This window comes from Peromyscus californicus, unplaced genomic scaffold (genome assembly GCF_007827085.1).
Source record: "Peromyscus californicus insignis strain IS unplaced genomic scaffold, ASM782708v3 Scaffold_11__1_contigs__length_118956290, whole genome shotgun sequence".
In the NCBI taxonomy this organism is placed as follows: domain Eukaryota; kingdom Metazoa; phylum Chordata; class Mammalia; order Rodentia; family Cricetidae; genus Peromyscus; species Peromyscus californicus.
This window is the reverse complement of record NW_026294402.1, coordinates 70,025,483-70,051,763: the sequence shown is the minus strand read 5'-3', so window position 1 is coordinate 70,051,763 and position 26,281 is coordinate 70,025,483. Positions and strand designations below refer to the sequence as shown.

Here is a 26,281-nt window from a genome sequence, read left to right as displayed (position 1 = left end):
TCTATAAAAAAAAAACTTTAATGAAAAATGTTAATCTTTGTTTAAAAATATTTATGGCTATAATCTTATATAAAAAAGTTAATGCACTGTAACACAAGTAAGATGGAAAAGTAAAAGATAAAAACACCGTAAGTATTCTACTCAAATGACCATGCAGTGAAACCGTAAGAAAGAAAAAGCACCTTACCTGGATAGTGCGGATAAATGAAACAGAGACCCTTTCTTCAAACTCATTAACGGGTGTGTAGAGATTCAATACCTTGACGATCTGGAGAGATAAAAGGTAAAGCTTTGGGCATAGTTCACAAACAGGCTGGCTCTTCATGACCTGGTGAGTGGGAAGGACCTGTGTACCTCCCTTTGAGTTCTACCTGGGGGAGGCTGGGAGAGGGAAGGAGACACCGAAAGGCACATTTGCCTTTGTGTTTGAAGTTTTAGAAGAAGAATGTAGTTATGTAACATTTTAAGAAGAAAAAAAAATAGAAAGACATTCAAACAGTACAAAATACAGCATGGAAAAAAAGTGCCCCAACTTATACCCTCTCCACCTCCTAAAACAACAGCTAACCACATCCTGGGCAACCACTGAGCTACTTTCTATACATGCTGGCTTCTGCTATTTTTGTACAAATGGAATGAATTGATTTTTTTTTTTGCTATTTTGCAACTTGCTGTCTTTATATAAAAGTACATATGGGCATATAAAAATAGCAGAATTAAATATTATTCACTTTAAACAATCTTAAAAACTCATATGTCTAGAAAATGAATTACTTACTATAAATGAATTACACAAAAAAACAAGGTCTTTAAAAAAATTTAACCAATAACTTAAGGAGTAAATTCTTTTTTATTTGTTTGTTTGTTTGTTTGTTTACAACAGGGGTTCTCTGTATAGCTCTGGCTGTCCTGGAACTCACTCTGTAGACCAGGCTAGTCTTGAACTCACAGAGATCCACCTGCCTTTGCGTCCCAGGTGCTGGGATTAAAGGCGTGTGTTACCAGCATCCAGTTTAGTAGTGAATTCTTCAAAAAAAAAAATCAAATTTCTTTCACAAAATGGTCAGTCCTCTTTTCCTTTTATGGTGCTAGAGGGCTTGAGACAGGGCATCTCTGTGTACCCCAGGCTGGCCTGGAATTCACTATGTAGCCCAGGTTAACCTTAAGAACATCATTGTTTATGTAAGGTAGAAAGTTACTTTAATCCTCAATGAATATGTGTGTGTGTGTGTGTGTGTGTGTGTGTGTGTGTGTGTGTGTGTGTGTGTGTGTGTAATGTTCTATAACACCTAAATCTTTGGGGGCATGTACTAAAGTTGAAATATTTAAGTACTAGAGTATATTCTTTAAAAGCTGGAGGAGAGGAAACATCTATAAACTGGGTTTCACCACTATACTATTACTTTCTGTACTTGGCAGAAATGGGGAAGGTCTCCAGACCTCACCAGTCCTGCAGATTTACACTTACATGAAGCTCCCAGCAGGTTTTGCAAACGTGAGTCTGACACTAGGAAGTTACAGATGATGGTTCTGACCGTCTTCCCTGAGCAAAGTGAATGACACTGGCCACCGCTGGAGACTGAGCACTGGGAAGATGAAGCCTCAGTGCAGGAATACCAGGCAAAGAGAACAGTGGGCTCTTCTTGCAGCTGCTGCGATTTCCACTAACAGCCTTCCTATCTGGTCCCTGTCCTTAAGTTCAATGCACCTCTCAGAAAAAGGCTGTCAGTACCTCCAATGCTTCTTGTAAAGCGTAAGAGCAGAGTTTGCTAGAATTTTTATGATAGTGTCAGCTTCATGCATTTCTGTTTCCCTACTGAACTGTAAGCCCCTAAGGTAGAGATCTTTCATTTTTTTTTTTTTTAAATATATACAGCATATGTGACTGCAGGCCAGAAGAGGGCACCAGATCTCATTACAGATGGTTGTGAGCCACCATGTGGTTGCTGGGAATTGAACTCAGGACCTCTGGAAGAGCAGTCAGTGCTCTTAACCCCTGAGTCATCTCTCCAGTCCGAGATCTTTCTTAACTGAAGTATTTTCCCCTACAAGTACGATACTGTGTGATGGGAATTAATCATGTGAAGAACTGAGAGAGGAAGAATTATTCTGTGTATGTGTGTACATGTATGGGCAGTGCCAGAGCATGCATGTAGAGGACAGAGGACAGCCTTGGGAGTTGGTTCTCTCCTTCTACCACATGGGTTTCAGGGATGAAGCTCAGGTCATCTGGTTGGCAGTAAGCGTCTTTACTACCTGAACCACCTTGCTGGCCCCAAGTAGAAAAACATAAAGAACCATTAATTATTAGATAACATAGAACTGGATTCATGAATTGGAGCACCACAGAATATATGCCCCAAGGGAGCAAGCACTTTGTCGTATTCCAGGCTGTATCTCAAGGCTGAGACCATTATACAGAGTACTGGGCACTTACTCTTTGCTGTATATTCTATAGATGACTGCTATAGCACTGAAATGTATTAACTGATCATAAAATCTCCACTCTTCTAGATTTACATAGTCATGTATCTTCTGTCAAGGGAGGAGGTGAGTGCAGAGGACAGCAACAGCCAGGCCTGCCTTCTCTGAATTCCTCTGAGATGGCTACTACGGTGTGCCACCCTAGGAGGCGGTACCTGGGCAGTGGTCAGGGCATTGCACATGGAGCAGATGGCTTCGGCGTCATCATCGGTTTTCTTTTTCACTTGCAAAAGTTGAGCAGCCTGAATGAGAGGTTCCAGAGTCTCTTTGGCCCCGCTGTTCATTAGATTCTTGTCACGTAGCCATTCTTCCAATTGACTGACATTGTACCTACGCCAAAAATAAAAAGAGAAAGTGTAAGAGAGAATAAAAGAGAAAATGCAAATTTTCTGAATGCTGTCATAAGTGTCTTAATTTTGTGTATGTAGCCTTGTCAGTTAAAATGACAGGTAGTATTTTTGTTCAATTTTCTAAAATCTAATCAGCTGTGCTTTAACATTTATCATTATAAAGTCATGAGGCTTATAATTGTAATTATGTAAGACTGAATGACAATAGACTGCAAGTCTTTATTGGAAGATGGAAACAAATTCATCAGAGGGAAAGTTATTAGACTTGCTAATAAACAAAACTGAATACATCGTATGACTCTGTCCTTACCAAACAGCTGACTAAAATGTACTTTCTGGCTTCTCCTGCAATTTCAGATACAGGTTCCCTTTGCAGGATAATCCTCTTAATTCTTCATGCACTCCAAATTAAGAAGATTCCAAACTGGGTGACTGAATAACCAGAGACCCCACCATGTGCCTTGGACTCAAGCTTCTCTAGGGAAGGGCCTTGACAATGGGAACAGTGGCCTTAGAAAATCCAGAGACAGAAGAAGAGAGGGCAAAGGAAAGCCCCTGGAAGGGACAAAGACTCCAAACTGGAGAGAGAAGAAAATCACACAGATGCTAGGGTTTAGGTGGCCAGATATCTGACCATAGATTTTAAACTACAGTTAAGGCAGATGGACACACAGACAGAATTCAGTCATCAGGCAGATGGAGGCATTATGATATTAAGATGAACGACTTCAGTTGGTTGTGATGGTACATGTCTGTAATCCTGGCACTTGGGAGGTAGAGGCAGGACTATCAGGAGTTCAAAGTTATCACTGGGTATGCTGTGAGTTTGAGATCAGCCTGGCTACATGAGACCTTGTCATTAAAAAAAAAAAAAAAAAAAGAAAGAAAGAAAGAAAAAAAAAAAAGAAAATGCATGACTTCATGAAAAGTTAGACTCCCTGAATGGAGGTAATACCTTAAAGTGAAATGTGGATAAGAATGGTCAATATAGAACACTAAAGTTCTCTAGTAGTTAACTAAAGATTTAGTCGAAAAACCCTTTTCTCTTTTTCAGTGAATATACTGGCTGCATCAGAATAGCAATTTGCCCTCCCCCCAATTCACTTATGTTACAATAATGAGACAATGATGAGCAGTGGGTACAAAATTTAGCTGCTGCTGGGCATGGCTGGTGCATGCCTGCATTCCTAGCTGAAGCAGAAGGATTGTGAGTTCAAGACCAGCTAGGTTATACAGTGAGACCTTTTCTCTAAAATAAAAAAGAAACTAAAATTTAAAAATGGAATATAGTTTTTCTTCAAATTCAACTGTAAGTAGACTATCTCTTTGGACCTATTATTTTTCTTCAACTTAAAACCTTTTCTAATTAAAAATTTTTTAAGTGTATGAGTTTGGTTGGATATATGTATATGTACCATGCATGCAGTGTGCACAGAGGCCAGAAGAGGGAGTTACATCCCCTGGAACTGGAATTACAGACAGTTGTGAACCACCATATAGGTGCTGGGAAACTTATCTGGGTCCTACGCAAGAACAGGAAGTACTCTTAACCCCTGAGCCATCTCTCCAGCTCCTGTTGGGTCTATTCTCATTCATATTCCTAATATGGAAAGATATTTCTAGAACAACCACCAAATACTAGAAAGTTTCATCTTTTTCCTAATGTTTTCTTATTGTGCAACCAAAACAAACAAAGAGAGAAAACAAATGTCTGTTGTTGTGTATTTTGCACATCCTTACACTCCTACGAACAAGGGGGCTGAACAGAGGAGCAGGGTTTCCTCCTGAGCAAGAGAAGCCACCCAAGCGAGAGACCCGGTTCTACGCCACTGGCCCCATGCACTCGGCCATGTGGCACCAACACTGGCTGCACTGCTGGGAAACAGGGCACCAGCCCTCAAGAGCAAGCAGGGCAAGGCTGCCACGTGTTGGTGTTTGCTCACCTGATCTGCATGCCTTTGCTCCAAGAGCACATGTCCTTGCGCAGGAGGAGGTTGTTTAGGGTGATGGCACCCACGATGTAGAACATCTGCTTGACCACTTGCTTGATTAGCTCTGGGTCCATGCCATGCTGACACATGACTGAATGGAAGGAGTTGAGCTGCCGCAGGATGGAGTCCAGGGTGTAGGTGCCCTCGTCTGCGATACTGGAGGTGCGCTTTCTGAGCCCTGTGGGCTTGACCCCGGACACACCCTGGATTGTTTCATGCTCCAGCATGCCTGAGACTGTAGAAGTGTTTCAGTTATTAAGAGGATTCAGAGGGAGTGCATATGTATATGCACACACTACACACACACACACACACACACACACACACACACACACACACACACACACACACACACACACTTTAGGAAATGATCTGAGAATAAAGACAGTGGGGGAAGAAACTGCCCCAAGAATAAGCCTTTGGATTTTAAGCTTTAACAAGTAGTCAGTTCTTTAAATAAAAATCTTCCGCAGTATTAAGTAACCTTACTGCTGTATTTTCTAAAATACACAGCAGCTTTGGGACTGCACTGGCATGTGGTATCTGAGAAGTTTTTAAGAGTGGTTAAATAAGTGTTCTTTGTATTTGTTCTCAGACACTAAAAAAAAAACAAAAAAACCACACACACAACCACAAATCAAACAACAAAATAACAAGAACAAAACAGTAACAAGAAGACAGTAAGAAAGAAAGGCATGGCCTTGGGAAGCAGTCTTGGAGAAGATCTTAGAGTCAGTGGTATAGAGTTGGAGAACTGAGCCCCTCCCTGTCCAGAGATCCCCACAACTGCATGAGACTCTGGGATAGCTTCTGTTTCTCCAGACTTAGTCTCTGTTCCTGTACCTCTCTCTCTATGTGTGTCTAGCTTTGCCTCCTTAGAAAGCTTCTAACAAGTCTACTCTGACATACCCACTCTGACATGTCCACTTTGAGAAGCCCATCCCCTGCCTGGGAGGCCCTTGAAAGCAGTGATCAGACCTGGGTTGTTTTGCTTTTTTTCCCTTGTGCTAAACTCAGCTCCCCACAAACCCTATACTGACTCAGGAACAGTTGTTGCTATTAACTGACTGGGAGATGGGGACAGTAAGAACAAGACAGCGTCGAGGCAAACTTCTTGTTCAGCCAATACCCATGGGCAAAGACAGAAAAGATTGCTGGAAGCTGGTCTTCTTTGCCTCTGTGTTACTTCCTGCATTTTGGTCAATCTAGAGTGTTTTAAGTTTATAACTTCTCAAGGCACAAGAGAAGAAATAACTGCCATCTCATATGACGTCCTCAGACTTTTATGTCCCCAGCTGTTTTAACTATGGGCCTGTGAAAGGAAATGAAATCTACAACTTACTAAAGGAGGTGAAAAGGTAAAAATGTGGAGGACACATGGTCAGGGGAAGAAAGCAAGGGAAGCCTGATGTAGTCTGAAGAGTTGAAAAGGCTCAAATCTGCCTTGAGATAAAAGTGTTCGGTAACTTGTAAAACAAAACAATCTGCTACATTAAAAATCAGCAGCCTGCAATTTGGACATGACTAATTCCTATCATGCATGCTATACATCCCAAGGGAACCAGACAACACAAATTATAAAAGAACTCAGAATGAGTATAGAGAGAGGTGAGGTGCATGGGCTCCCAGTCCATCTACATACATAGGCAGAAGCACATGAACCACTCAGGCCATGGGAAACCATTGCTTCCAACAAGGAGTGTCTGGTGCAAACCCATGACAGCTGTATTGCTGCTCCAGGGCCGTTCCAGCCCTTTCACTGTGGACCAGTAGGCCAAGTGCAAACCCATCCAGCCTCCTTGGTTTTCATTGGCGCCCCCCAGAGCCCTGTGCAGTAGTGTCACAGTAGCTGGAGGTCTGAAGTCTATTTGACATTGGACAAAAGGGCAGAGTCTACTGCTAGAAACAAGGCGCAGCTAAGGCTCTAGAGAGAATTAAACAGACTCTAGTGCTTCAGTCCTGTGGAGACAGTGAATTTTGTTGTACTAACTACTTTATGTTTTCCACAGGAATACATGTCTGACACATGTGCCACTGGCCTCCTTTGTTGTCAAGCACATGCGATGCTCAGGGACACCGGGCTTACCTATCATTGGCTGAAGGATGTTCTCTAACACCCTCACAAGCTGCTGGTAGATCTGAATGGCCAAGTCGCTCAGCACTTGCCGGTATTCAGCAAGGTCAAAATTGGTGAGGCAGTGTTCATTCTGGCGAGATGTGTTGTGTTTCATGAAGCCCTAGAATCAACACAGTGTTAGTGGTACCCGGGAAGCCAGTGCCTCTGTCCGCCTCCCTCTGCACACTGCTCGGCACCCTTCATGCCCAGTGCCGGGATGACCATCCTCAACACTGCTCTTGTGTTTTCACTTCTGGTGTCTCCCTCTTCCACTTAGAGCTCTCACTAAGAGATGACCCTGGCCATCTATACTTCAGGCTTTCTAATAGCAAGACGGAGGGGGGGTTAACTTAAGAAAAAGAAACAGCAGGGCTACTGCCAAACACTAAATAAATAACTGAAAGTACTCTTTAGCTCTTAAAACATAGTCCTATTCATAGACACCACACCCAGAGGGATACATATGCATAATCTTCTTGAATAGACCAGTTTTTATGCACTAGAAACTGAATGAACTTTGTCATTTTAGTCTAACTCACAGAATCTACACAATGATTTCATTGAGATCTTAGAAGTCTTTGAGTAGCACTGGTTAAAAGGAGAACTCCCCAGACAGGCAGCACTTCTTCCCGTCACTTGGACCTAAGCACACTGCTCACCAGCCCTGCCTGACGATGGAGCTGCTTACTGGATGACACAGTAGAAATGTGGGGCCAGCCAGGATCTTCTTCACCCTGTTCCCAGGATTCTGCTCTCACAGGCCCACCTTCTTGCGTGTCCTGCTTGTCTCTGTATAGCCTGTCCTTTTGCCACGACAGTCCTCTGCTCTGAGTGCCAGAGATTGCTACTGACTAAGCTGCTCTGTCTGCCTTCCTGACAAAGGCTGGGGATTGGAAGGGGTGGGGTCAGGCCACAGGTCTCCAAGTTGTGCGGATGCAGTCACAGCTCTGTTCCTTATGCCAAGATGCTATGAGCTAATGAATGAGCCCCACTGAGCTTCAGTGTCCTCATCTGTAAAATGGGTTTAATGCTAACCACATGAGATGTTGTTGCTAAGCACAGAAACATCAAATGGCAAACATATTTTGTATATCAAGTGCTGTCAGATGCATAGTAAGCAGCTTTCGATAACAATCAACAGTTTATAGGTTTTTTTTTTTTTTGTTTTTTTTTTTTTGGTTTTTCGAGACAGGGTTTCTCTGTGTAGCTTTGCGCCTTTCCTGGGACTCACTTGGTAGCCCAGGCTGGCCTCGAACTCACAGAGATCCGCCTGGCTCTGCCTCCCGAGTGCTGGGATTAAAGGCGTGCGCCACCACCGCCCGGCAACAGTTTATAGTTTTACACTTGGTTGAAATATATCCAACAATGAATGAACACTTTACTACAAACAAAATCAGTATAGATTTTTTTAGACACACCCAAAGATACATATGTGATTTTTTTTTTTCTTTCAAGACAGGGTTCCTCTGTGTAGCCCTGGCTGTCCTGGAACTTGCTCTATAGACCAGGCTAGCCTCAAGCTCAGAGATCTGCCTGTCTCTACCTCCAGAGTACTGGGATTAAAGGCATGCACCACCATGCCCAGTTACATATATAATTTTTGATTATGCCTTTTTGTTGGTTGCCTTTAAGGTACCATTGGTTAGCCTAAACAGACTCATTTCTTTAAATAATTCTATATCCTAATCTTAATTCTACATAGACCACCACAACATATTAAGAAAAGATTTTGTTTTCTGGTAATTATTCACTTGACTGATGCTGGATTTGTTTTGGCACGCTTTCTCAAATGCTAGCAAGGAGGAAACTACACCATTGCTCAGTTTACCACAAGACAGCAAGCATCAATGAAACAGTACATTAAGTCACATGCCTGGGGGTTTGGGAATTAACATGTCTCGAACGTTTTCTCAACTCTCCCTTTGAAAGGTCAGGGAAAGCACAGCCTGCTGTCCTTACCGCCACGGTTTCCTCACCTCCTCTCCACTATACTGCTTCAAACAGTGCAAGAATCGGCACGTGTTCGAGAGCCAGAAGGAGACAGTTTCAAAATCGTCACCTCGTTTCTGAAAGAGAAGAAAGTAAGTCTAAATTTTCTTGTCCTTAGGGAAAAAAGCTCAGCAGACACAGAAGACCCGCTTCTTTCATGAACCGTCATAAAGTACCACACAAGTAAACCACATTTTAGTTTTACATCTTATCGGCAGCGTTTAACTAGGTCCCCCAGATGTTTCTGTTCTTAAAGCATTCCCACTCAGTTAACTTAGCTGTCCCTGTGTGCAGAAAATGGTTCGATTCACAGCTGGGCCAGACTGACTCACTTTGCTTGGATTACTGAAAGGAGTCAGAAGGAGCTAAAGGCACAAAGGCTATAGCAGTTTCTGTAATGAAGGACACGAAAAAGAGCCTGACACCCTCAAAGGCAGCTCGGATGAACGCTCTTGTCACGACATGTCACGACAAACTTTCCGAGCAGTGAAGCAGAGCTGGCAGAGGGCTCACACTGAGTAGACAGGGGAGTCGGTTGACTCTTGAGCACAATGGGATGAGGACGAGAGAGGAAAAAGACTCATGCTTGAAAGAGACTCTGGCACCGGAAGTGTTTCTCAGAGGTCAAAGAGGAGACACAGTGGAGATGGCTATGAGTTTGTGAATGAACCTTTGATATTAGTTCAGACATGAAAAGTCACAGAATCATCAATGTTTACCTGTATTTTGCACAAGAAATATTAAAATAATTACCTGGGGTAGGTGCCTAGCATTAAATAACTATGATTTTATCTTAGGAATTCTTTTTAAAAAATGATATGAGTGTCTGGGTCTATAAAGTGTTTACTGCCTAAGCCTGAGGACCTGAGGTTGATCCTCAGCATGCATGTAAAAGACTGGGTGTAGTCCTGGGAAGGCAGAGATGGGAGATTCCCTGAGGCTGTTGTACCCAGAGTCCCCCAAAGACCACCAAGAGACCAAATCCGATGCAAAAGCAAAGAGTCTGTATTGTTATGAGTTAACTCGGGACTCTCTGTCCATCTGTCTGACGCAGCAGCAGAGCAGGAGAGACCCTGAGTAGCAATGGGACAGGGTTTTTAAAGCAAGGGGGTTTGGGGTCTATAGACTACATAGGAACAGACTCAGGTTTGGTTTATGCAGGTGGTTAGTAACTTTTAATTGGCTATGGTTAGTTGGGGGTTACAGTTATCCATTTTTGGGCAGGCCTGGACAAGTCCTAGGCTTTGTCCTTGAGATGTCATGGAGGCTGGCTGGCCTTGCATGTACTGACTGTGGGGGCTGACTCAGTGGCCCAGGCTTTGTCCTTGAGCTGCCATGGAGGCTGGCTGGCCTAGCACCTTCACATTGACCTATGCACATAGCTCTAAGTTGGTGAGGGGTCCCAGACAGTAAATAACTGGCTGAACCTTGAGTGGTCAGAGTACGTGCAGAAAGGGAGCTACTGCAAGGACTATGTCCTTTGTTCATGGCCCTCCGAGAAACTGCTTGCTCAAGTCTCAGGAAACTGAAATTGAGGCCTGATCTCTGAGAGAAGACTGAGCAGCCTGTTACGGCGACTGCTTGGTCCTTTCAAGGCCTACTCTAGTAAGCCTAGCCTAATCAGTGGGTCCCAGGTCCCAGTGAGAAACTGTCTCAAAAAACAAGGTAGGTGGTACTCCTGGGGAACAACATTTGAGGTTGTTTTCTGGCCTTCATGTAGAACATGTGCACGTACATATACATACACATAATTTTACACACACACACACACACACACACACACACACACACACACGCACAAAGATATAGATATTTAGTATCTATCTGTCCTCTATATACATACAAACATATAGATAGATAGAATGATATTTAGTATCTATGTATCGTTCCTTCCTTCCTTCCTGTCTGTCTGTCTGTCTGTCTGTCTGTCTGTCTACCTACCTACCTACCTACCTACCTACCTACCTACCTCTCTAGCTACATACCTCTCTATCTATCTCTTTCTCTCTCTGGTCTAATGCAGCCTAGACTGGTCTCAGACTCACTATATAGCTGACGCTAAGCCTTCAATCCTGATCCTCCTACCTCTACCTCCCAAGTGCGCCACCTACCTGGTTTAAAAGGGTATATATTTCTTACTGGTACATCAGAGCACAACCTGGATTTCTAGAAACTACAGAGCATCTGTCTTTGATCCTGGTTGTCACTTTATATAGTACAAGTGTACCCAGAACAGGGTATCCTATGAAGAATGATTAACTTCTTATAGGATCACTTTTTTAGATAATACAATTTATATCCTTAAGTATGCATAAAACACATTAAAAAACCTTAATATTTGGAGAATATTATTCTGAAATGACTTTAAGAAAGAAATCCTACAAGGTATTAGTCCAATTAAGTATTTTTAGCTGAGATAGGAGAACTGAGGTCAGGTCTCTACTTTGAAAAAAACCTAGCTTAAATAATATTGCCAGAATTATAGCTGGGAGTTGGTGGCACACACCTTTAATCCCAGCACTTGGGAGGCAGAGGCAGGGGGATCTCTGTGAATTCAAGGCCAGCCTGGTCTACTGCCACAGCCATATCTGATGGGAACAGCAAAAGTCACAAAGCCAGCACAGCTGCTTGACAAAGATCCAGCAGAGCTGAGTCTCATGATGGCTGCTGTGCCACCTTTGGTTTTCATCTCCATCTGTTGCATACTTGGGGCACTTTTAGTATTTGTACATTTCGGGACATTGGATTGAGGGAAATTTTCTTATGAATCATTTATGCCTTCTCCCAGGAATGCTGCTTCTAAACTTCCCTGGGACAGTTCTGAACATACTACCCCTCCCGCTTTTAGGGAGATATCCTTATCTACTTGAAGGTCTTCCTTACACCTTGGAGGTTGTGACACACATAAGGAAGCCAGAGGTCTCTTTATGAGGCTATGAGACATTGTTGAAATATCCATCCCTGTACTTATGCAGGAACAAGATATTCAAAACAAAGTAAACTCAAAAAAGTCAACAAGATTTGGTAGGCTAGAGGAGCTGGCCACAGTTCAGATTGCAAGCCTCTTCCCAGTGTACACTCAGGCAATTACTTGACATATACAGCAACAAAGTTAGACTATCTGAAGTTACCTCTCTCTATACAGAGACTTATACTGATGAGCAAAGAATGGAGTGGAAAGATGATAAAAGAATGAGCTGTCAGGACCCCCCTTTCTTAGAAAAGTTAGCACATGCAGAGCCACTGTGGTGTCATATGACCAAGAAACAACAGAATGCCAGGATTAGACATATAGACAAATTCTATAAAGATATAAACATTGTACTATGCAATAATTTGAGTAATAACTGCAGCAGCTTTAGCCTGAGGATTTTTCCTGGGTACTCTGACTATTAAGAGTTAATAATACACTGCTTGGGACATGGTAATATGCCTAGGCTGGCTTGGAAATTTTGTTTTGGTCTAGCGTACTTGAAGCAACCTGAGCTACCAGCCTGAGAATAGGCTGTTGTATGCCTCTAGATTCTTAAAAAATGGGTTTTGAGTTAATGAGTAAAATTTATAACTCTGTTTATTAATGATGTCAAAACTTGAGGGAAAATGATTGGATATAATTCTGTTCTGTCACAGTTTATTATGGATGACTAAAAGATAAGCAAGAGGAAGTGAAATATATGTCCAAAAACAAAAAGGATATGATCTATGTTTTGGAACATCATGAATGTATCCCTGCTTACTAAATTCTGTATAAATAAAGAAGCACTCTGGCTGCTAGTGAGTCAGGCTGCAAGATTCTCACCAGTACCATGGCCTGGCTCACCTCCACTGCCCCCTCAATTCTTTACTTCCTCTGCAGGGACCTGCTCACTGCCAGGGATGGCTCCTCTTCTGCAGGGTTCCCTGAGCCCTGAGGGGAGGGATTTTACAATAAAAACTTAAAAAGCCCATTTAGATGCAAGAGAGTTACTGGATCTTCATCCTAGATGCTCTGTTAAGTTGAGTAATCAGAAGGCAAGGTGCCTGGAGCACATCCTAGTTTCTCATAGAAACACTGAGCTAAAAGTGAGATGTGTTTCTCTGGAGTCATTGAAATAACAGGGCTTCTCCTCCATTGTTAAAGCTACTGTCTTTCCCAAACCTTTTTTCTCTGATTACCATCTCCATGTTGTTTTCACAAGGATTTTAGGTAACAAGATAATTCGTGGGATGAATTGGAGAATAGGGGAACAAAAGTTGAAAGAAAAAAATTAATGTCACATCACTCATCTTTTTATAATAATAAGCTACATATTACTGAACCTGACATTTATCTCAACATCAGCATCATATTCTACATATATGTACCACATATTAACATGTATGTATATAATTGGTTTCCACTAAACATTTGAACATTTTACTTATTATTGAGTCAGGGTCTTACTGTTAGATCTGGCTGGCCTGGAATTTGCTTTGTAAGCCAGGTTAGCCTTGAACTCATAGAGATCTTCAAGATGTATGTATGCCACTATGCCTGTCTTCTGTTAAACATTTTAAATTTGTTCCCAATAAAACCTAAAGCAGACTATTACTGTCTGTGAAGAATTACTTTGCTCCACAATTAAATGCAATAATATCAAATTCATCTTGATTACTGTCCAACAGGAACCTGTTCTGAAGGCATGTGGACAGTGTCCTGTTTACCACAGGTCCCCAACTAGTGGTGGTTTCTGAAAGGCTGTGGAATCCTTAAGAGATAAGGATTAGCTGGAGGAAAGGGGGCAGGCCTTGAGGATTACAGTCCAGGCCCATTTCTGAATTCATCTTTGCTTTCTGCTCCTCTGAGATGGGCTTGCACCTCCTTAAGCTCTGAGCCCTCAAAATGATCTTCCTCCTTTAAGTGCCTCTGTCAGGCATTTGGCCGTAGTACTGAGAAGGCAGCGAGCACAGGAAGGTTACATAAATTTCCTGCAACGGGAATTTGTAGTTAAGACTGAAAAGGCTTTGTGAATAGCAGCTGTCCAAGTCTAAAGAAGACACAGTACCTCTGCACAGACTCATCATTAACAACCGTGAGCACTGTGGAACATGGAACTGACCTTCAAGACCTTTTTGATGCTGTTAATGGTTGACGTCAGCAATGATCTTACTTTCTGATCATCATTCAGGTAGTCAGCATGTCGCACACACATAAATAAGATATATGCTGGTAACCCTGGAATCAGATTGACAGCCACACCACGTGGCTTCAATTCTGAGTAAAGAAAAAAAAGGAGAAACAAAATTACATAACCCTGAAAGTCTTTGTGAGGCATGTTTTGTGGGAGATAAAAGCACAGTTGTGTAAGAGCTCAATCATTCAGGGCAAGTCATCCAAAAAAAAAAAAAAACAAAAACCCAAAACAGTATTTTAACAGCTCACTAGTGAAATTATTGACTATGGGCACCTGTCTATATAAAATTCATATATCCTGCCCTGATTTTTCCCTTGAAGTCCAGTCTTGTTTATCAACTGTCTTCCTGATGTCTCTGCTCAGGCATGTCAAATCAATCCTCTCCCAAGCCAAGTTCTCCATTCCTCATGGAATCTACTGTACAAATGGACTTCTCCATCTTCAGTTTCTTGGGTCACAAACCTCATCATTTTTTAAATTCCTTACTTTTCTCACACCATATGCCCAATTTATCAATCCTATTAGTGCTCCCTGAAAAATACAGCCAGAATCTAACTATTTCTACTTCTACTTGCTACTCCCCAGTTGAGGACATTATTACCTCCTCTTGGGTTGCTGGAATAGCTTCCTATCAGCCCCTAGTCCCAGATCATTTCTAAGTATCTACAGCTATTTACTTAAGAAAATGCATGTTAGGTTCTACCACTTTTGTTCTGAGAATTCTCCAAAGAGCTTCTTCACTCGCTTATAAAATTCCAAACCTGAATTGTGCTCCACATCACCTAGCCCTGTTCTTCGCCATGCTCAGCTCACTCTGCTCCAAACAAGTCTCCTTGCTGTTTGCTGAACGTGCCATGGCTCCCACCCAGGGCCCACGTCCTTGCACCTTTTCTGCCTTGGATGTTCTTTCTTCAGAAGCACAACTTGTTCCTTGTTCTCTTTAGCCACTGCACAGAACAGGTTTGTGCATCAAAGAGTGTTTCCTGACAATTTTATAGAAACTGTACGCCTGTCTTTCCTCTCTATCCTTTCACCCTTTCCACCACCAGCTCCTAAGCATTTTTGCTAAGTGAAGATCATGTTGACACTGAAGCACCTGGAACCTGTATATAGCACTGAGCTGAGAGCCACGAAGGGGGAATGTTAAATCAGGTGTGATCATCCAGCCCATTGCTGTCACCATGGCAGCTGGTACGAGACACCGGCAGAGGCTGAAGGTTTTAGTTTCGCAACTACTTAGGGGTTCACGTGTTCGTTCCTTCTTTTACTCCCCCATACATTCTTCTAAGGGGCTCACACTCAAGGCCTTAAGACCCCCTCCAAATGCTTCTTCCATTCCCTTTTCAATTATCCCATCTTTTCTGTACTTTGCTGGGATTTTTTCCTTAGTATTTTTTCCCTCCATATTATTGAATTGTTGTCCTAAATACAGTTAGTCACAAACATTTCTGGGGAATGAAAACAGAAATTAAAAAACCTAAATGGCTTACAATAGTGGCATCCAACTGTGGTTATACTTGGGAAACCCCGAGACATTTTCAGAACAGTACTAGACGTGGCCAAGCTCTTTTCCCTGGAAATTTCAATTGACTTAATTTGGGGTCGGGGGCTATTAACACTTTTAAAGAACTTCCTAAGTGGCTCAGTATCTGTCTACTATTCATGTGGCCCTGGGTTTGCTCTCCACCCCACCCCCCGAAACCCGACCTTCACATGCTGGTCTTAGTGGAAGCACACACAGACTTTAGTATTTGGGAGGGAGAGATTGGAGTACTGTGAATTCTAGGTTAGCTTTGGCTACATATCACGTTCTAGGCTGGCTTGGGCTATATACAATGAGACCCTGTCTCAAAGCCAAACCAAAACAACCCAAAATTCCTAAGTGGTGTTAACATGAAGCCAGAACTGAGAGGCTTGCTTCAAGGGAGCCTTGCAGATGGATCCTAGACACACGTTCTCCACTTTGATAATGAATGCTCAGTAAGGATTCTACCACAGCACTACAATGCAGTATGAAATGATGACTCATAAAACTTCAGAGCTGGACCTGCCAGTGGCGTACATCTATGGCGTTCGCTGCTCAGAAAGCTGAAACTGGATGGTAACTCCCAGGAGTTTAACATAAGCATGGACACGACAGGACCACTGTCTAAAAACCAGAAGTGTTTGAACTTCATTTTTTAAAACATTTATTTGTTTTGTGTGTGCTGTGTGAGGGCCTGTGACACAATGTATTTGTGGAAGGCAAAGGACAGCAAAGGACCACCTACAGGACTCTGCTTTCTCCTTCCACCATAGGTGAAGGGACTGACAGGCTGGGGCATGGCGGGCACGGCTCTGGCAGGCCTTGTCCTGCCCCCCATTCCCTCTTCCTTGCTCCAAACCGTTAGATTACATTCCTAAAGCTGGCCACCAAGGTCTAGTCCCTTATTTGAACACTTCCTCCTCAGGAGGCCGACCACCAACGTCCAGCTAACAAAGTACTGAAGCCCAGCAATCAAAAGCCCCCTTTGGCTCACCTAATTAACATGCCCAATTAAAACCAAACACTTCATCCTAACACGGGGTTTCCCCTTGTACCTATAAACTGCCATTTTTCTATGGGCCACATCTGTCTCCCCTTTATCCAGAGGCAGTCCTTTGTCCCTCTGGGACAACTATCCTTTCCCCATCTCCCCTGTTTCCTTCCCCTTCTCCCTCATCCTCTATCTTCTGTTTCGTCTCTTATTCCCTGCCCTCTGTCCCTCTGGGGCAAATAAATCTCCTTTGTGCTGAGAACTTGGTCTTGGGGGGCCTGAGCTGATACCGAGCTTTAACAATAGGGGTCCCTGGAACCAAACTCAGATCATCAGGCTTGATAGCAATCACCATTACCCACTGAGCCATTTTGCCAGTCAAGAAAATAATTTTAAAGACTACGACATCAGTTTCAAACCTAGTGACTAGCCCTTCCAGCACCAACCTGGCTGGAAGGGATCTTACCCAAGCAGAAAGCACTTGCCTAGAATCAGGTTCTTAACAAGCTTCTGCTCATCCTCCCGTTTGTACTCCAGCATTCCTTGGAAATCCTTTTCTTTCCGGGGAATATTGACTGGCCGGATAGGCTCATCAATGATCTGTCCTGGAGATATGTTCTCCATCTGACCCACTTCCGGAGAAACAAAACAGGAGAGAAATGTTCGTCAGGTAGAATAGTTGGAACTGGGTAAACAGCAACATCACAGGGTAAGTCTACTCTAACAGCCACAGAGCCTGATACACAAGTAGTAACATCAAAAAGCTACCCAGAAGCTGGCAAGGGTTTTGTTTGTTTTGTGTCAAGTTTACTTTGCAATAAGATCAAGTATCCACAGCACAACAGAAAAGTCCCCAGCATATGCAATTTAGCATATTTTCTAAGGGATCTTTAGCAACCAAAAGTAGTTAAACAGATTCAGACTTTCGCTCGCAGAATGGAAAAACAGGGTGGGAACGGCAGAGCATGCCTGTGATCCCAGCACTTGGGAAACAGTCAGGTAGATCAATCATACAGGGTCAGCCTCAGCTCCACGAGACCCTGTCTCAAAAGCAAGCAAACAAGCAAATCTCTCAAACAGAAGAAAAGCATTCTAAAGGGGACGGCAGAAGCACATGTTAGTTCTAAGAATCGAATATCTAGTCATTAAAAGTAAAAGAGCATTGATTTAAAATTTACCACTATCTCGAATTCAAACCACATCAAGAGAGTTGGTAAAGACAGTGTTTATTAGCACAAATTGATGTGAAAATGCCTAAAATCAGGTTTATAAGGGCCTCCCTCATAAGGCTAACACCTTTCTTCTGCTTACTTCAGTCATGTGCAAACAGATGATGTCTCCTTTGGAGGGCTGCGCAATGAGACACCATCTGGGAAGCAGAGACCTTCCCCAGACACTGAACCTGCAGGTATCTTCTTGAACCTCTATCCCTCTGAGAAATAACTTCCTGTGAGAACTGTATTTGCATTGCGTATAAATCACCAGCCAGAGCAGCACAGACAGACCGAGTCAGCAGTCACTTAGCCTGCTGCTGTGGTCCAGGCGTTCTTCTAGAACCTGCAGCAATTTCTAGTTTCATTTTTAAGATTCTCACACACCAAAAAGGGAAAACACTCCTTAACTTTTTTATTTTTTCCTGGAAAAGGAAAGCAATTCAAAAGAGTCTCTAAAATTTTGCCTCTTCTCTCCAAAGTACCACGAAGATCTTAATCTCAGGTTTAACCAGTTGTCAGACAATTTCTTACAAGCAGAGAAATTCTGGAAAGTTTGATCTAAAGTAGAGGAACCTAAAGGCTGAGGTTCTAGACTAGAACATATCAGACAGGGTGTGGGTAAGTCACTGTGGTTTCTGGGCTTCTGTTTGTCTTGGATCAAAACAGTTACTGCCTTCTAGAATACTTTCAGGTCTGATTTTTTTTTTAATGAAAACCAAGGCGTAACACCCACTCCTGGATTAAAATAGAGCATCATGTAGACCAGATTTTGAAAGACTCTCTACTTAGCTGTATAATTTCTGCTAAAAATTATACATGTTGGTACTTTTTCTTTTAAAAAGTTGGCTTTTTTAAAAAGTGTTCTTAATTAAATAAAATCCACAGGAGAGGCAAGAGTCTTGCTGTTTTAAATTAAGGCAAAAGGGTTTAAATATGTTTTAACACTTTTAAAGAACAAACAAACTTTGATTATTAGGAGGTGCCTTGTTACACAAAGATTCTGGTATTTTTCTGTAAAACACAGACCTGGAGAAGAAGAAAGACGTGTTGGAAGAGCTTGTCATGTTGTGTCTATTTCATTTTATCCTCTAGATATAAATCATTTAACTCAAAATATAGACTTACATTAAGAACAAACAAGTCTTTTCTTGTTTAACCCACACTAGCACAAATGTTTTTTGCTTGGCTTTCAGGATAGTTTAACTGAAAAGGTAGATTTCTAATTGACAGTGGCCAAAAATGAATAGCATCTTGAGATATTTTAACTTCTCTCTTCAATTACATTTCAAAGGTTAAGGGTTTAGTTCACTGGTAAAACATACATTTTAAAGAAAACTGATTTAAAATGTGAAATAACAATGGCTTTTATATATATTCATATTCACTAATGTTGGCAAAGAGCCACTAGTTTAAACAATACCCTTGTTTTTATAGCAAATCCTCTGCTGTCTTATCATGATGCCCAGTTCAGTGTAAAAGTTCTCTGAAAAAAGAAACTAGATTTTTAAGTACTGCCAATGAACATTATAGCTCATGTGTGCAGACCTGGAGTTTCAAAAGATTTTTCTGCTTGTGTTTGGATGTATGGTGTGTGTGCATGTTCATGTATGTATGCATGCACGTGGGTGTACATGTGTGTGTGTATGCCTGAGGTTATATTGTGCATCTTCCTTCATCTATCTCTACCTGATATATTGAGGTGGAGTCTCTCTCCCCGAATGTAGAGCTTGCTGTTTCAGTTTGTCTAGCTAGCCAGCTTGTTCTGGGGATCCCCTGTCTCTGTCTCTTTAAAACTAGGATTGCAGGCAGCTGCCATGCCTGACAACTTTTTATGCCGGTTTTGGGGATGAGGTTCTCATAGTTTTGTGGGAGGGGCTTTATATGCAGAGACATCTCCCCAACTGCTGCAGTTTTAATGTAGTATATGAATCATGTAATGCTAAGGCTCTATATGAAATATATGGCTGTAATCTTTCTGACATCTAAGCAACCATTTCAATATCTGGACATTAAAGAGAGTAATATCCTCTTCAAAGTTAACAACCATGATACTATGCTCTATCATAGGTCAGACACTGTGTTCCTTGTAACTGTAAGAAATAAGAGGTGATATCCATGCTCAGAATGCTGCTCTTGGTTAGAGACCAGAAATTCAAACAGAAAAACTGCTAAAAATATGACAGTGAAAAACCACAGAAAGTATGACCCAAACACGGGGTGGGGGGGGGGGGGCAGGGTCATGTGGTCTATGGTGTGATCAGGGTGCTTCTGAGGAGGTGACAGGTGCCTTTGATCCCAAAGACTGAGCAGGGCTTGAGCAGGTCCCTGGCAGTCAAAGAGAACAGTCATGATGTAATGTGATGGAGTGAGGCAAAGCACAGAGAAGTCACTGGATAGAATCTCCTGACTATCTCAAGTGGTGGGGACTCTCTACCCTTTGTGCCATGAGAATCATAAAGATGACAACTAGAAAATACGACAGATGGCCAGGATGAGCATATCACTTGTGGTCATTTCATCTTTGAAACTAGGTCTCTAAAATGCCTGAGCAGTGATGTGGTTATTGGAATGAAGTTAGCATTTCTTGGTCTTTCTCAGCTAGATCTCAAGCGCTTCAACTGTGTCTAGCACCTAGGAAGCATTCAATAAAACTTACTGAATTAACAAACTAACCCACAAGACAAGACTAGTATGTTTAACATTGGATTTTTTTTCTCAAGGAGCTTATCTATTTTATATAGAAATAATTCTATTTTTAAATTGTGTTTCTTTGTAGTTATAATTCATGGTTTCTGATTAACACTTTTCTCTCTACTAGATCATGAGTTCTTTAAGGATAAACTCTACCACATTTCTTTTCGTATCTCTAGTAATAACAAGTAGGTTGTGTATAGCACTTACTAGTACTATTCTAGATGCATCACCTACATGAACTCACTCAGTTCTTACATTATCATTCCCAGTGAGAATGTGGGAAAATTGAGACAGAGAGAGGTTCAGCAATTTGCAAATATTCTGAGACTAGGAAGTAGGAGAGACAGGACTTGAACCTAAGAAGCTGTCTCTAGAATCCTTGCTCTTAAGCACATGCTGTACTGACTAGGGCAGATACTGGCATATCAGAGATGTTTGTTAGATGTTTGCTGAATGAATTTTCTCTCTTTGTAACTTACTGTTATATTACTATGAAAATTATCCCCACATGTAGAAGTAGAAATTTCCACTCCACAGAGGCCAGGATTGTCAAAAGTCATTTTGGTTATTTCTCTGAAAATTCACCTGTAAACCTCCCGAGCAGGAAGTAAAATTTCACAAATACTGTACAAATATATTTAAGTACCTTCTAGTTCACCAATTTTTTTGGCGAAGACTTTCAGTTGTTTTTTCAGTTTCCGGACAGTTTTATCCTGCTTTTCAAGCTGTTCCATCAAATCCTAAATCAAAGTGAGAATTATATCAGAGAGATCAGAACAGGCTCGGGACAGGCACGGGGAGCACAGACACAGTCCAGCAACAGCACTGTTAGTTGACATAAAAGCTGCGCAAGAGTCACAGTGGAGCCACCGCCGGGCTCTCGGGGCAGACAAGGGAGGTGCGGCTACACGGGGGCAATGCCAGAACACACTGCATACGTCCCTTTACAGCGTGATGGAAGTCTTCCCCAGACGCCTGTGCGAAACGACTCACGGACACAGTGACTTGTGAAGGGGGACTGAGCAAAGAGTCTTGACGAGCGCACAAGAGGTTCTGTGGGAGATCTGAGGACGGCTGCACTTCCGTAAAGACTGACGCTCCGTGTGCAAAGCACTGTTACGATTTACCAATTCTAAACTTAGCCTTAAAGCTTAAGAAACATAAAGAAGTCTGGGGAAACGAAAGGTAAGCTGAGCCAGATGTTGTGGCAAACACCTTTGATTCCATCACTGAGGAGGCAGCAGGGGCTGGGTCTCTGTGAGTTCACGGCTAACTGGGGTTACATAGCAAGACTCTGTCTTAAAAACCAAACCAAACTACAAAAAAACAGTAAGAAAAAGGATAAAGAGCTTCTGATACATAGCACAAAGGTGCACGCCTATAACCCAAGTACCTGGAATTCTGAGAGAGAATTCAAGGCCAGCCTGGGTTATACAGTGAGAGTGTCTCTGGGGGGAAAAAGCTGCCTCAAGGTGATGGCCCATGACTTTAATTCCAGCACTCAGGAGGCAGAGGCAGGTGGATCTCCATGAGTTTGAGGCCAGTCTGATCTACAGAGTGAGTTCCAGGACAGCCAGGGCTACAATAGAGAAAATAATGTCTCAAAAAAAAAAAAGAAAGAAAAAAGAAAAGAAAAAGAAAGAGGAAAAAAGAGACTAATTTTGCATGCCTAATGCAAAAAATGAGAGAGAGAGAGAGAGAGAGAGAGAGAGAGAGAGAGAGAGAGAGAGAGAGAGAGAGATCTGTACATTTAAAGCACAGGTAAGACGACATCTGTGACGACTGGCTCTATTTAGTAAAGACAGGCAGTTAGAACTCAGGAACTAAGAGGGAAGTGGACAGGACAGACTAAGAAGGCTTAGAAGGAACACGAGGTGGTGAAGATGACTGGCGGTTGTCACTAAGTTATCGAGAACAACTTTAGAAACCACTGGGTCATTCTCCAGCTGCACAAGAGTGGATATTCAGACGGCAGACTGGGGATTCAAGGGACCAGCTGCTAAGGTCCCCAGGGCTGGGCTGGGCTTCCATCACACTGTAAGCCTTGGGTTAAGATCGAACCACACACAGTGGACACAGGACACTGAATGAGACGGCACACTGGCTAAGGAGAGCTGTGGAGGTTGAGGGAGAGGTTTTGTGAAGACGCTGGAAGAGGCCTCCTGGGCAGCGGCAGGCAGCAGTGTGCTCTTCAGTTAGAGAAGGCTAGAAGTAGCAGAAGACAACGGAAAAGCACTGTGGTTTACATACAATCATCCTTTTGTAAAGTGAAATCCGATATGATTGATACTTCTTAGGGTCATCTGCATATAATTCCTCAAAATACTGAAAAAACAGGTACAATGGATATTTGTTTCTTGTGTTGTTGAGGGAATGCTACCTCTCAGCAAAATTAACTTAAAATTACTTTAAAACACAGGTAATGAAACTATATCTACTCACAAGTTCCAATTTATCACCTGCCATTACCACGTTTTTTTCTGGTATAGAGGAGTCTCGTATTTGCAGATCTAGTTAGCATGACCAGTGGAGACAGGTGACGGCCAGGATGCTGTCATTCAGCAGGTCAACAGAACAGGGGACCGTGGTGCCCAGAGAAGGCCGATGTTTCGGTTCCCAGCCCTATACTCCTCCCTCATTTGTGGTTCTCCCAAGCTGCTACACTGCTCAGCTACCAGCAGAGCAGCAAGGGCAAGGGAGGCAACACGATAAAAAAGGCAGGAGGGCTGTGAGCACCCCACTGCCATCGGGAACCATGGCGCCGGCGAGAGGCAGCATGGGGCAGACCTGTGCAGCCTGTGCACAGTGGAGAAAGGAAGCCATTCCCATGTGCATTGGCGTGTTGTGAGTACATGTGTGTCTGGGGGGTATGCCACGTAAAACTTCAGAAGCACTAAGCCTAGACATACGGTTGCCTTAATATTCTGCTCAAGTGCATCCTTAAAAAATGCATAATGAAGACTGAGAAACTCCAAGTAGTCTGAAAAGGCCTATCTTTCCATACACTTGAGTTTGATCATATTCTTTGAATTAGCAGTCAGTGTAATGGCACAAGTAGCTGATCTGCAAAGGGTAGCCTAAAACAAACTAATTAGAGTCTTCTATTTAGAGTGCAGGATTGATTGTTTCTGCATCAGGTACAAACTGTGCCAAGAATGTTAATAGTTCAGACAGGCTGTAAGGGCAGCACTTATCTTAGTGAACAAACTGAGAACCTACCACCCAGAAACAAACCTATTTCACAGATCACCTAGTGGTTTAGACAATGATTCAGAAGCAAAGAATCTGCACAGTGATCAATCAATATTATTCCACACATTGGTCAATTCTTAATCATCAAAAGCACTGTTAGGTATTTAAGCAACGAGAGTAAAGCACAACTTTTAAAGAACACTTTGTGACTCAGAAGGCTCCCCATTGAGTAGTACGGTTCAGTCACGCTGGAAGAGCCCAGACAACACCCTCACCCTCTTCTCCATTCCTACCATGGAGCTTCACACATAAGACAGACTGGAGAGAAAATACTCTGTGTTGGCAGTTATCACGAATGAAATTAGACCTTTAGAGAAATTCAAACGCTTTTATCACAGATCTTAAAAGGTGTTAATTTTTTCATGTCACTAAAGAACAGATTTTATGTAAAAATTGCAATTATAATATCTCACTGATTTTTTTATGCAGTAAGTATATCAGTAAAATTTACATAGATTTAAAAATTGCAAATATGTAATCAAAGTTATAATGTGATGGAGAAAGAAAAATTATAGAAAATAATTTTTTTTTCTAGGTAAAAACATTTTAAAGGAATGAGAAAAAAAAGGAAAAGTCTTTGGAGTCCATGTCAGCATTCAGAATCTGGTAAGGGGAAAAGCAAAAGTACCCTCCTTACTATTGTACAAGTTTTGCTTAAAAGAATAAAATGTGCCAACCTCAATACTAGGTCTTCTACCGTGTTTTAGAAGCTCTGTCCAGTGTCAACCCATAGTCCATGCTTAGTTCAACCAAGAACCTTCCCTGGCTTGTCTGCTGGACAGGCTGGATGGCATCCTCACTGGATGCGTGGGATCAAAGGAAAATAACCTGTAGCTGTATCTCTCTGGTATTTAAAGCCTAGCACATAGTCAGGAGACTTTCTTCCAGACACTACAGGTAAGGTCTGAGAGGGCTCAATTCTCCAAGAGACTGCTGTGAGAAACAGCCTGAGTGTAGTTTCATTACTTTGAATCATTTCTACCAACATATTCATGTTTCCCTTTCTGTCTCTATCAGAGACAGAAGAGCATCTTTCCCAACAAGGAAGAGCTGTGCTTATCCAAAAACAACACACAGCGGACTGGGGCACCACCACTCTGCTCACCAGGTTTTCGTTGGTCAGCCGTGTGATCTCATGCTGCAGGCTGGCCTCAATGCGGGCCTCGGGGGGCAGCTGCAGGTTCTGGGCCAGCAGCTGCTGTTGCCGGTTGTTCTCTTCCTTCAGGCTCTGGATCTCCCCACGGAGGGCCTCGGCCTCATTCTCATGGCTCCTCTTCTGCGACTGCAGCTGGGATTCCAAGAGCCTGCAGAGAGGCCACACAGGTTTGTAGGGGATAAAACACCCCAAGTTCACACTGATGGGTGTAAAGCTACATGTTCCTTTGCAGGAACAGGATAAGCGGATACTCTAGTGTCTGTGCATCTCCTGACTCCAATGTTATGAAACTCAAATGCCAGAAACATTGGCATCCTTTTGAATTGTATGAAGTTGTCCTTAAGTTGGCAAAGATAGTATCATTGCCATAAATAAATGAATAAATAAATAGCTGCATTGTAAAGGGCAAGATTACACACACCCAAATCTAATGAAATAGACCTTTAAAGCACAGTCACTAATTTCAGGCAAAGGTAGAACCAGAATCATGTTTTTAATATTGTCCAGTTATCCAAGAACAGACAGGCTGGTGTGTAATTACTTGGAAACCCATAGATTAACCCAAATGGAGTCTAGTAGTTCTCTAAGTGTGTGTGTGTGTGTGTGTGTGTAGACAGAATTGTCATCTCTCCCCATGAAATTACATATCTAACAGAATCCTAACAAGATACAGCTTTTGGACAAAGTTATAGTCAAGAATTAACTAACATGAAAAAAAGACACTTAATCCTGATTTCCTTTGTTATTAACTGCTGAGTAAAACTTACTCATGCCATTGTGAGCAAACTATTAATAGCAGACTAAAATATTTTAGTTATGAAATTTCAAGAAAGCTAGCCAACAACACGGAAGTTAATGCCACTGGTTATGGTTAGAACAAAGCCGAACAAGCAGAGCCCATTTAATAGGGTAAGGATTCTAAAGTTATAATCACTAAAATGGAATTTTTATGAGATTTTTAACACAGAGACCTCATTAGGGAAGATGAATGTGTTAAAGAGAGACACAGCTAATTCTATTTTTTTTTTTTTTTCTGGAAGTAAATTTCTGAGCTCAGGTGGTTATCCTGACTTTGGCTTTGGATCTCACAATAACCACAGAGACTGCTGAATCAGGCACCTGACTACACTTTTAGGCAGCATCACAATAATGAGAAAGTGGCCATATCTGTTACAGGAATGTGTATCCCAGACTGACACTTATTACAAATAAGCTACTGTCCAGGTCACAAGGACTAGCGGCCATGCTCCAATAACTTGTCCTAGAGAATCATAATTTTTAGACACTCACTCCTGACAGCACTGTGGGTTATATGAAGCAAGTTGTATTCACCTAAAATCAACTTGAGCCTTAGCAGTATCTGTTA

The 26,281-nt window shown here is 42.2% G+C and overlaps 1 protein-coding gene across 2 annotated transcripts in view; it reads right to left on the bottom strand.

Moving 5' to 3' along the window:
- Myo5a (myosin VA) overlaps positions 1-26,281 on the bottom strand; it is a 156,888-nt gene that overhangs the window by 5,878 nt on the left and 124,729 nt on the right. Inside the window, exons 30-39 of one of the 2 annotated variants that reach the window (XM_052714473.1) lie at positions 24,865-25,063; positions 22,758-22,832; positions 21,154-21,247; positions 17,085-17,231; positions 14,009-14,163; positions 8,918-9,007; positions 6,912-7,062; positions 4,778-5,060; positions 2,640-2,814; positions 188-268 (exon numbers count right to left, since the gene is read on the bottom strand). In XM_052714473.1, coding sequence (XP_052570433.1) covers positions 188-268; positions 2,640-2,814; positions 4,778-5,060; positions 6,912-7,062; positions 8,918-9,007; positions 14,009-14,163; positions 17,085-17,231; positions 21,154-21,247; positions 22,758-22,832; positions 24,865-25,063 — 1,450 coding nt within the window. The remainder of the gene's footprint in view (positions 1-187; positions 269-2,639; positions 2,815-4,777; positions 5,061-6,911; positions 7,063-8,917; positions 9,008-14,008; positions 14,164-17,084; positions 17,232-21,153; positions 21,248-22,757; positions 22,833-24,864; positions 25,064-26,281) is intronic. The other variant, XM_052714464.1, reaches the window with a different exon arrangement.